The sequence below is a fragment of the Zootoca vivipara genome, chromosome 1 (genome assembly GCF_965207765.1).
Source record: "Zootoca vivipara chromosome 1, rZooViv2.hap1.1, whole genome shotgun sequence".
NCBI classification, from domain to species: Eukaryota; Metazoa; Chordata; class Lepidosauria; order Squamata; family Lacertidae; genus Zootoca; species Zootoca vivipara.
Genome location: NC_142582.1, coordinates 52,489,099 through 52,501,437, shown reverse-complemented (window position 1 = coordinate 52,501,437; position 12,339 = coordinate 52,489,099). Strand labels below are relative to the sequence as shown.

The 12,339-nt window shown below is 42.7% G+C and overlaps 1 protein-coding gene across 3 annotated transcripts in view; it reads left to right on the top strand.

Moving 5' to 3' along the window:
• Nucleotides 1-5,444: 5,444 nt before the first annotated feature.
• KDM2A (lysine demethylase 2A) overlaps nucleotides 5,445-12,339 on the top strand; it is a 57,129-nt gene continuing 50,234 nt past the window's right edge. For 2 of the 3 annotated variants that reach the window (XM_088663830.1, XM_088663841.1), the window contains exons 1-3: nucleotides 5,465-5,510; nucleotides 6,379-6,406; nucleotides 8,186-8,290. In XM_088663830.1, coding sequence (XP_088519956.1) covers nucleotides 5,482-5,510; nucleotides 6,379-6,406; nucleotides 8,186-8,290 — 162 coding nt within the window. In that variant the 5' untranslated portion in view covers nucleotides 5,465-5,481. Of the gene's footprint in view, nucleotides 5,565-6,378; nucleotides 6,407-8,185; nucleotides 8,291-12,339 lie in introns of all 3 variants that reach the window. The other variant, XM_035125521.3, reaches the window with a different exon arrangement.

Sequence of the window (12,339 nt, the reverse complement as noted above, 5' to 3'; positions counted from 1 at the left end):
AGAAAAAATCTGTGGGGGTTCCATAAACCAAGGGATCAAACAGGTGTCCCCCAAAACCACCTTCTGGGACCTGCCTACCTAGGTAGAATTGCAGCCATCACAAAACAGTGCATCCAAGCCCCATCCTGTCCAAACAGCACAGGAGTCATCAATTAGTCCCATGGATTATAATAGTGTGCCTGTAAAAGACTTCTGGGGAAAGATTTATAATGAACTTCAGAGAGTGTTGAAAAACACATTTATTAAAAAAACCAGAAGCCTTTTTACTTGGACTAATAGGGGAAGAAATTCCCAAAAAGGATGTTAATTTATTTTTGTATGCCACGACAGCAGCGAGAATTTTAATGGCACAATATTGGAAGAAACCATAATTACCAACTATAGAAGAATGGCAGTCAAATGATGGACTTTATGGAACTTGCTGAGCTGACGGGAAGACTCTGAGACCAGAAAGAAGAGTCGGTGGAAGAAGATTTTAAAAAATTAAAGTATATTTAGGGAAATATTGTGATATATAAGCATGGACTTCTGTGGAAGACATTTATTTTAGGCTTAGGGATATAAATAGATGATAGGAGAGATATAAAGATGATTGTAAGGTGAAGTTTTTTGATAGAATTGAAATATTATTAAGGTGGAAAATATTTAAGGCGATGAGTATGAAACTGCTATTGAGGATTGGAAAGGGAAATCAGATAGGGGGGACTTTGGGAAGTCCCAAGAACAATGGTTTGAGAAGTTAAGGAAAATGCAAATGGTTTTATGTTTTTGTTATTGTTTTGTATTTGTTTTTTAAAATGTCGTGTTGTTCTTTTTTGTGTGCAAATTATTATAAAAGTTATTTCCTTAAAAATAGCGTGCCTGGAACTGCTATCTTAAATATATATTTTCTTAGGCTGCAATTATTTCTAATTGACAGAGAGCAGAATAGAATCATCCACAAACCACATGGAAAGTGCTTCCATTCATGCAGAAGGAGATACAGTATATCCCTCCATTTCTGGGATTCACTTCCAGGTTCCTGGCATTGCCCGTGTGTGTGTGTGGTTGTGTGCAAATAGAGCACATGTAAATGGAGAGTTGCCTGAAGATGTGTTTCAAGGTAAAAAAAGGGGGGGCATCAGTGAGTGGAACGAATTCCACAAGCAGGAAGCCACCACAGAGGAAGCCCTATGCCACATCACCATGTACCAAGCCATGCACATTTATGGGACTGCGAGATGTGGCTCCCGTGCATTCACATGCACAAATACCGTACATAGGCACATTTTATACAGACACACACAATGAGTAATACTACTACTACTACTAATAATAATAATAATAATAATAATAATTTATTATTTATACCCCACGGCTCCCAACTGAATATTAAAAACACAATAAAACATCAAACATTAAAAACTTCCCTAAACAAGACTGCCTCCAGATGTCTTCTAAAAGTCAGATAGTTGTTTATTTCCTTGACATCTGATGGGAGTGCGTTCCACAGGGCGGACGCCACCACGGAGAGGGCACCTCTGTCTGGTTCCCTGTAACCTCAAAGTGAGGGAACTGCCAGAAGGCTCTTGAAGCTGGACCTCAGTGTCCGGGATGAACGATGCGGGTGGAAATGCAGGTGAAGACGCTCCTTCGTACTTGGCTGAGGCCGTTTAGGGCTTTAAAGGTCAGCACCAGCACTTTGCAACTCCGAATGGTTTTAGGTGTTGTGGAGGAGAAAGAGGATGAGGAATTTTAAGGGTGTGCTTACTCGCTAGTTCTCAGCCTGGACAACTCCGAGGGGCCAAGGAGCTAGGAGCAAGAAGGTATGAGAAGGAGAATAGCTTAGATCAGTGGTCCTCAACCCCCGGGCCCCCGGTACCGGTCCGTGGATCAATTGGTACTGGGCCGCCCAAGGAACATTTAAATACAATTAAATTAAAATTATTAAATCAAAACAATCTAAATAAAATATAACCAATCAACGTCCCCCCTCAGCGGGCCGCGGTAAAATGATCAAACATTGACTGGTCCGCGGCGATAAAAAGGTTGGGGAGCACTGGCTTAGATGAGTGCTAAGGGGGAGGCAAAAAGAGCAGAAGCCAGCCATGCTCCCCAGATTCTGGGTGCAGCCTCTCCCAGCAGTGCCAGACTGAGGGCATTGCGTGCAGTTCCCCTGCACAGGGCACTGAGCTGAGGGAGTACAAAACTGAGAAGATCCATAACAGAGAAGTTCTCTATCACCATATTACAAATGATTACCGAAGTCCGCTCCTGCTTTCAGCCAGTGCTTCATGGAATTTCTGGCCCTCTCTTCCTCTTCCCCCAAAAAGTTTTGCTCCAAACACAACTCAAGCCTCCTGTAAAAAAGGGCATCTTTTCTGCTATTGTTCTTTACAGTACTTGTTAACACATAGCTGGGGGAGGAACTCCACTCCACTTTTGTCTGACGCTGAATAGCTCACCCTTTGTCAGGGTAATGACCCCGCCATCACCTGTCTTTGTTCTTTGATAGCACCTCTCTCAGCCAATCTCCTGAGGAAACTGGCTTGACTTAATCTTTTAGGCCTTGCTAAATCCATTGACCAAACCCCACATTTACTAATGCCATAAATTATGGGGAGGACCTGGCACCCAGGAATTTTAGGGGGATGCTTGTCCCCTGTAAACCCATAACACTATGTTTGTGCATGTGCACAATGTCCTTTGTTTCTGGGTAAACTGACCTAGTCAGCCCCACATGCCTGTGGAATAAAGCAGAGAATTTTTTTAATGAAACAGCACTACAGCTTGGGAAGGTCCAGAGCTCAGTAGCTGAGATTCTATGTAGCTTGCAGAAGGTCCCCATTTCATTCACCTGCATCTCCAGGTGGGGCTGGAAGAGATCTCTGTTTGAAACCCTGGAGAGTCACTGCTAGTCAGTGTAAACAATACTGAGCTGGATGGCCCAGTGTACAAGATAGGCGGTCTTAAAACCCAGCATTATTTACTATTTTTAAAAAGAGCAAAACCTAAGCACTATAGATGCAATATGTTAACTTGAAGCAACATCCGTCTAAAACACTGCCAGATAGGCTTAAAATAAAAAGGCAGAGGTATTGGAGACAAAATGGGAAACAGAAAGATGGGTCAGGTTTTTACATAACCTGTCAGACTGGAGAACCAAGGAGTGCCTCCTTAAAGCTCATTTGGCTGTAGCCACACCTAAGAGCTGAATTCGCCTTTGAAAGTCAAGCAGTGGCAAAGAAATGTAGAATCTGAAAACAAAAACGACCAAAATCTGTTTAAGGGAATCTTAAAAATTAGTACATTGATTGCAGTATAAACTTTATTAAAATAAAAAATAAAGTTAACCTCTTCTCTATCTCCAGTTTCTTACAAGTTTCACTGAACCCAAGATACTAAAGAGATAAGGCAAAAGCAAAAATCGCTTTATACTAATCTGGCAATTGTTTCACAGAATACGAACTGTAAGGAGAGTCAAATTAAACATTTGTGTGATGTTAAGAGCCCTTCTCATGTTGTAAACAAAATCTGCCCTTATTCTACACAAAGAAGAGGGCACTGTTGAGATCTGTCCCTTTAATTTCCTTATTTGTGAATTGCATAGACAACTAAATGTCCTTAGACATACATTCCAGGTTAATTTTAAACAATTTTGATATATGATCAACCTAAACAATGTTTCAACGAACGAGGACCCTCGTTTTCTAAATGGGCATGAGATTTGATTGATTATATCACAGTCCTAAACGCATTGGTTGGTTTCGATTGAAAGTTTCTTCTGTTGCGGTTGGGAGGGAGGTGTTAATTCTATATTACCGCAGGCATCGCCTGTCAATTCATTCAATTCAACCAGATTGAAACCCCGAGCCATCATGTGCTTCACAAAAGTCTACGGATTGCGATCAAAATCGGGATACACTACTAAACAATAAAGCGTATCATAGTTTAAGTAGGGTGCAATCTGCACACGCCTAAAAGTTTTTTAAAAAATCTTTTACTCCAGAGCAAGTTCCACCAGGACGTCTTCTTCCTAGATACACATAGGATGAGGTTTCCTCCGTACAAAATAGGTCGTCATAATTTGCTATTTTACCGAACTCTATTATTGTATAAACTAATGTATACTCAGTCTTCTTCAAAATTTAGATCCACGCCCCTGTGCTTTTCAACATATTTTACGTTTCGTAAATGTAATCTAATCAAACTAACGAAAGCCTGATTTAATCCAAACTGAACAGCCCCTCCCCTGACTTCTGCGGGGGGGGGAGCCCTCCAAAAGATTAGGTTAACTCCACACCTTTGAGGAAATTTATCTCAACATTAACTGACGCTGAAGTAATTATATACTGACAATAGCCAGCCGCCAGGATGCATTTGGTTTTTGATATTTAGTTGACAGTGTGCATGGCCCTTTGATTCAGTTTTTTAAGGGGCTTTCCGCGCGGTTTCTGGAAAATAAGAGGACTGTATCCCTTTTCTGCCCCACTTTACTTTTTAAAACCACCGCAGCGTGACGCCGAAAAAGAATATTCTCAAAGCAGGTTATGTTAGATGCAACAGAGTGAGCTCGGAGGAAGGCGGGGAAGGGTTTTTTTTTACTATGCTATCCTAAACATCCCTACACGTGGTCAGCCCAACTGAACTGCTGCGAGATTCGTTTAAAAACTTCAGCCTCAGCAAACAGGGCAGGTCTCCAAACCAGATACCCATTTTATTTTTTTTAAGTCGCTCACTCCCTTCCTTGCCCGAAACAGAGGCATAAGCATAAACATAGCCTCTGGCACTTGTGGGCTTGGTGGGTGGGGATGCCGCTTCCAGAAAAGATACCGTAAGAGGACATTGCACTCCCCGGAAAAAAAGAGAGAAAAGATAAAGCAAATATTCTTACAGCCGAATTGCTATTTGTTCTCTCTGCAGCCGACACAAAGACAAAGCCTTGAGACTTTTGATGCCCGCCGTTACCTGCAGAGCCACTCTGAGAAGGGCATGTCCCCCCAAAAGCCTCATATCGCTAAATGGGCCTAGAACTGGGAACACCCTTTGTCCCCTTTAAAACAAAACTGAGTGCGGAGGCCTCTTTATCTAGACACTTTTAAGAAATGCGGCCCTTAAACTTCTTACTCTGGATTAGTTCCATTGACATCAATAGCCCTAATCCAGTCTGACGGGACCGCTGCCTGCAGTCGCTAACGCCGAGCAGGCAGCTGCCGTTACTGCGCACGCGCCAGAAACTATATTAGTACGTATTTCCATAGGCAAAGCTACAGAAAACTACAGTTTTACGTAAGGCTCCGGTCAAGTCAGAAGCAGAAGGGTGACTAAAAAAAACACCACACAAAGGCGCATGCGTTTCCGTTGCCTGACTCTAGGCCAAAAAGAGGTAGTCTGTGCTCTCGCGCTTGCGCAGTTAGGCTGCTCTCGTTTCTAGGTGGGGAAAATTACGCCTGCGCATCGTAAGCCCCTGCCCGTAGGGAGGGGGGTCAGCGAGAGAAGGATATGCCGCGCAGGCGCACTATGGCGGCCTTGTATGTGTGTATGTGAGAGTCTGACGGGTTCAAAATGGCGGCGGCTGCTTCTATGTGAGGAGAAGAGTCTGGGGGTTGTGGGGAGGGAATGAGTGGCGGTGTCGGACGGGCGCCGGTGGGTTGGGGGCCCCAGGTGCGCGGTGCTGGCTCGCAGCTCCTTGGCCCCAAGAGGCGGCGCGGCGGTGCTGGCTGGCCCAGCGCCTTGAGAGGCTGCGGTCGCGTCCCAGGGGGGTGTTAGGGCTTCGGCTCGGGTTCGAGTTCGAGTTCGGGGAATGCGCGAGAAGCTTCGCGTGGGGCCGGCGTTGCTGAGCCCGGGTGGAGCGGGGGGGGGGCTGGGCTGGGCTGGGTGGGGGCATTTGAGGTGAGCTGAGTGGGCTGAGCTGAGGGGTGTGTGGATGCCCTAGAAAGGCAAGTTGTGGGACTGGGAAAGCTAGACGTGTAGGTGAGACTGGTTTGGATTTGGGGCACAGGGGTCCAGGAGCTGCAGCCCGAGAACAGCGACTGAGAGCTGATTTGTTTCATGACTGGATGGAGGTGGGGGAGACTTTCTGTAAAGGGCAGGAGCTGGAGAGAGAGTTGCTTTCCCTCCTGAAGAGTTATGGTTCTGGGTTCCCAACTTGGAGGGTAGGGTAAAGAGAGACTGTAGTTCTCAGGGCAACCCCCTCCCGCCCAAGGCTGAGAGGAACTGAGCGCCCTCCAAAGCCCACCTGATGACGCCCCCTTTCCCCCAACAGTGGGATCGGGGTCCCTTCTTTCTGAGGGGCTTATAGACCATTTTGGATGCTAACGTTCTCCAGCCTTCAGGGTCGAAGAGTAATGCACTTGGGAATTTAACTGACTTTCCGGCTTTTCTTTTCTCCTGCCCTAGGAAGGGGCAAAGGAAAACCAGAGACCTGGTAAGATATAGTGATATTTTTCTTATTTAGCTTTGCAAACAGTCCTATGCTGTATCTCGTTCTTTCCCTTTTGCCCTGTGGGAGTCAGGCTGCCTCATTGCGTTTATGTCACTACAAACAATGAGTGATATTCTAGTGCTTAAAATGCAGACAAAGTTTCGGCTGGCTCTGATTTGTGTCCCTCTCCTGCTGGAATGGAGTTGAGCTGGCATGTGGGGTGCTGATCCTCTTCCTTTTACTGACTTTGGGACTTTTGAGGCTGTTTGGAAAGAGAGAGGCACACACAAGGCTGATTTGGAATAGGAGGTGGCAAGTAGGAGCTTCTGAGTTTCTCTTACTTACCCCACCCAAAACCCTCATGCTGCTGTTTACAGGAAGCCCGCAACTTATGCGCATTTAACTTGTGCACATTCAGCTTTATGCTTGTGGCAAAATAAATAAATAAAAATTAAAAGGGGGCAGGGTTCCAGGAAATTGACTTTGGCAGTCCCACATGCCATTGAACTCCGTATGTTTTGACTATACTGTACTGATTTTGGCTTTAGGCACAATTCCCAGAATGTAACCCCTTGTAAGTTGCAGGCTTACTGTACTTGAAAATGTAAACAGAGACCATTTAGGCAATTTTGTATTGGCTTTAAATCGAGTTATGTTGTGGTCTGTATCCTATACTACAGGTACTTGTTTAACCCATGCAAATGTTAAGCGGGTGCTGAAATGACTGTTTTCTGGTGATTGACTGCTGACCCAGTCTTGTAATGTGTCTACCACCAAAACAGTACCACCATAACTTATATACACCATATTGGGGTATGCTCAGAATCTATATCATTTCTTTTCTTTGCTTGATGCATAAAGTACCTTTACACAGGCTGCTCCAGAATTAAATGTTCCATTCAGTAACTTCTCCCTAAGTGAGCAATAAAATAGTTGTGACACACATGTCCTGAGATACAGTGGTAGTAAAGGTGTGAATGGACTACAGCACATATGATGGCTTGCTGTCATATATTGTGCCTACACTAACCAATTAAAACATTATGCTGTTGAACTTAAAATTCTGCTGCATTTGGTGTCTGGCTGCATTTGATCAGACTAGGTCTAGGTTATGCCATGATCATTAGCACAATTCTGCCTCTATAATGGTAGGTACTGTAACTCTTACAGTATACAAATGAACAAAGGCTTGCATACTTTTGTCTTCTCCACATAGAGCCAAACTGCAGTTTCAACAAATGCTGAGTTGTGGGGTGTGGGGTTGTGGGGTACACTAATATAGTAAACTGAGCCCTCTGTATTGATTCCATTGTGTTTAATCATGGTATCTCTATTGTTTTGAAATGCTTCCTGGGAAAATTCCTATAGGTATTTGCTGACCAAACTGAGCATGTTTGTTCTTTAACTGACTTTCTAATTCATTTAAAAAGCAGACACCACATAGAATACTTTGTCGCCACCTAGCATATATATTTACTTGGGTACAGTACTTGACAAAACTATGAAAGTATTGCTTGATGTTAAAATGTGGATACTATGAGACTGATTCCATTGTGGAATGGCCTTATCACCACTTGGGATTTTTTTTTAATTGACCCTAGTTTTAAAAAATGGCCATGGCGTAATCAGGTCCTAAAAATTAAGTCATCCTGTTACTTCATAGTCATTGTTAATTTTCCATTCTTGATTCATGACATTTCATATTGTTGATAAAAACCAAGACAATAAAGAGTTAAAGTGGAATTTCTCATCTGTTCTCCTTCCTTATTCTGGTATCTTTAGGAGGAAGAAGAGGAAGACAGCAGTTCTGATATCTCATTCTCGCTCTCATCAGAAGAGTCTGAGATGGAACCTGAAGAAGAGCGGATCCGTTATAGCAAAAGGCTGGTCAGTAGAGTACTCTTATTCACAGTGTTTCTACCCATAACTTTTTAGATCCACTCTAACTAAAAGGAAAAAAATGCAAATAATTGCCCAGTAGTGTTAATGGGCTCATCAATTTCAAAGTTTGTGATTTAGTAGCTACTTCAAGCTAGTCATAAATTTTAAAATTGTGCTTCCAGAGGAAGAGGAGTGTAGTAAGGCTACTAAAAGTTGCATACAGATGAATACAGCAAAGGCTGAGGTGATGATGGTTAGCAAAGGTGGAGGTGGCTGAGCAAGAATGTGGACACACATGGTTGGCCTCCATTGTGCTTTCAGTTTTGCAGTCTTGGATTATCACAGGTGTACTATCTTGAATTTGACACTGTGTCCAGAAACTCAGGTTGTGGTGGTGTTAGAGTGCTTTAATTGACTACATCTGGTGAGAAAGCTTGGGTATTTTGTCCAGTATGAACCTGGTGAGTTGTTCATGTTTGTACCCTTAAGGCTAGTTCACCATAACATATTTTGTGGCGCTTACCTTGAGGATGAGTCAGAAGCTTCTCAAATGGTATACTGTGCTGCAGTTCATTTCCTGAGAAGAGTAGGTTTTATAGAGCATAGTATACCTAATGCTTCAGTGCTTGTTACTGCAGAATCTATTAGTGTCCAACATACCATATGAGGGGTTTTGTGGGATCAGTTTGTTATGACAGCCTGATGATATGAACAAAGTGTTTGAAGCAGTGGATCCAAACAGGGCTGGTTTCTAAAGTGCTACTGAAGTGCAGACGGTCACCTGATCAGCAGGAGTTCAAAGCAGGGCCCTTCACAAAGCCCTTGCAAAGAGCTCTGTGTTGTGCTTTGAAGTACTGAGAACCAGCTGACCAGCAGTGCTCCAGAAGCAATTGGGAAGGATTACTGGCAGGTGGACATTCTCACCCGCCTGTCAGATTTGGACTGTGGGGGTGGAGGTAAGGATCTGGCCTGTCAGCTGGATCCAGTCCCCCACCCCTGGAGTAATGCGTAGTTATGTGATATGGTGCTGCCCGGCTGCTTGAAGCAGGTGGTGGCATGGTCTTTCCTGAAAAATCTAGCCTTGGATCCAATGGTATGTGGCAACTTGGGCCCAATTGCAAAATACCCTATTTCAGAGGAAGGTGCTTTAAATACAGGCGTTTCTGTGTGAAATATATTTAACCTTACTAGTCTGGGTTCCAACCTGGCTTAGGGACTGAGTTGGCCTTAATTGCACTGATGGGTGACCTTTATAAGGTGAGGGAAAGGAGGGTTGCAACCCAGTTAATCTTTCTTGATCTCAGCAGCTTTTGATATTAAGCTTAGTAGCCTTCTGGATCAGCTCTTTGGTTTGGGAGTTGACGTATTGTTCAGCATACCTGCCCAGCTTGATTCTAGAGTAGTACTGGGTGACTGTGTCTGTCCCCTAGCAGTTATGCTCTTGGATACCACTGTGCAGTATCCTCAATGCTATTTAACATCTAAGTAAAGCCATTGGGATTTAGAGCACAATGTCTTCATTGTTATTGTTATTATTATTATTATTATCACTATCATTATTATCATTAATTATTAGATTTATATACTACCCTTTATCAAAAGGTCCCAGGGCAGTGTACAACAGTACAAACTATTTTATGGAGCATAAGATTGAAAACATAAAACAAAGCATAGTTATAGGCAGCATAATAATAAAATAATAATAATAATAGTCCCTCCGTCCCCACAACTTTAACAGGCCATAGATTATTTAATGGCCAAAGGCCTGGGTAAAGACGAATGTTTTCAGCTGGCACCTAAATGCATTTAGTGATAAACACCACGTGAACCGTTCTGGGGAGACCATTCATTCCACAGATGGAGAGCCACCAAAGAAAAGGCCAGTTCTCATGTTGTCATCCTCCAAACCTCTCGTGGAGAGGGGCATAGAGAAGGGCTCTGAGTCCAGAGTACAGAGTCCAGATCAATTCGTATGGGGAAAGGTGGTCCTTAAGATACACACAACAACCGATTTAGGCATGTCCAAATGATGCGTGATTGTACACAGAACCTGGAAGTAGCCCCCAAATGTCATAAAGATGACATGAAAAGGGGCAGGGTGGAACAGATTTACACATTCCACTGATGTATGCAGGGGTCTGGAATGTAACCCCCGTGCAAAACAAGGATTGCCTGTATTGCAGTCCTGAGCTGTGTAAGGCTCATGACAATTGACTCTCCTTCTCTCTTACATCTGAATCTGGTGGCAAGTTCTGAGCTGATATCTAAATGCAGTTGTGTGCTGAATGGACGCCCGTAGACCTTGACTGAATCCTGACAAGGTTATGGGATGTTTCCCTCCCTTTGAAGATTTGTAGTCTGGGGGTACTCATTGATTCATCCTTGTCACAAGAATCCTCATTGGCTAAGAGTGCATTCTACCAGCTTTGGTAAGCCAGATAAGGACGTCCCTGTTAGGGGTTATAGGTCCACATTGGTCCATGCATGCATTGGTAACCTCAAGACTTGGTTATTGTAATGCACTCTATGTAGGGTTGCACCATACCAAACTCTACATAATCTGTTACTTCAAGAACACGGGATGACTGTCCCCATGCAGTATAAATAGGAAGAAAGAAGTGTAAATGGAGAATAATTGACTTGGAAGTGTTTGGCTGAAACCAACGTATCATAGTTATTATTGAAATTACAGAACTGGAATTTGACCTAATTACTTCCAAGAGATATTCAAAGACACTCTTAGTTTACTGATGTGTAACATATTTAAGTCTGTCTTGGTTGTTTAAGCTTACAAATGTAATCAAGCATTTTGTTTCTTGGCATCTTTCATTGTTTGTGTATAGGAAAGTTGTATTACCTTCAACACCCATGTTTGTCGAAACAAAATTTAAAAAATTCCTTCCAGCAAACTTAGTTGGTCTCTAAGGTGCTGCTGGAAGGAATTTTTTTATTTTGTTTCAACTACATCAGACCAACATGGCTACCTACCTGTAACTAGACCCATGTTTGTGATTATGATATTATGTGTGTGGTGGTGGGAAGCTATATGTGCTCAGTCTTTATGGGTTTGTAAAGGCTGGAGGAGTGGAATTAAGAGATGGAAGTGTTAATTGTACAAGTGGTGGGAGGTGGAGTTCATATTAGGAAAGAAGAATTGAGAATAAGATCTGGTAGCAAACATTTCTTTTAAAAGTAAGAGTGGAAGGGATGGCTGTACAGTGGTTTTGAAACATTCTAACTTCAGGGAATCCTTTTTATATTGGTTTGTCTGCTGTGGTACCCTGAGCAATGCCACAAAGCATATGCATGGCAAAGGACTCCTGAATATGTTTAGTGCGCTCTGAATATGTTTAGTGTGCTCAGCTTAGTTCACTTGAGATACTGGTTTCTCCTGTTAGCCCTAGTGGTCAAACCACACCAATTGTACTCTGGAATTAATTTAACATTGCCACATAAACTTGCACCATGGCATTAAAGAAGTACATTGATAGTACTGGGCAAGCTATTCTTTTGGTGAGTGTTGTCCTTTGGTAATCCAGTTGTCCTTCAGTAAGAATTCTTAGCATGTATCTAAGGAACTACAAGATTTCATAGGATTGCATTTGAAAACCATTCAAGAAAGTATTGTGGTAAAATAAGGAAAAGGAAATTAAGTTGCCCTGAACCTTCAGGATAGAAAGCAAATTAAAATATATTGATCGTATCTGTCAAAATACTGTAGAACGATTGATGGGATTAGATTTTATACTTGTTGTTGACTAGTTTTCCATATAACTTTCAGGAAGGGTTTATTTCAGCATTCAGTTGTGCCTGAAACTAAAAACTGTGTGTGCATTAGGAATATTGGCAAGTGGTTAGCCAGCAAAGATAAAATCGTTGTAATGGACATAGTCAAACTATTGTAAAGTTGAGGTTCATTTGTTGGGGTCTTTGTAATTGTAGCTAGTTGATGGTTTCAAATATGTAGATAAATTTTGAGTTTCTGCAAAATTGGACTCTCGTTTTTAATACCTGCTTTCAAATAGAAAAGTATGTACCTAGTTAGCTACATACAA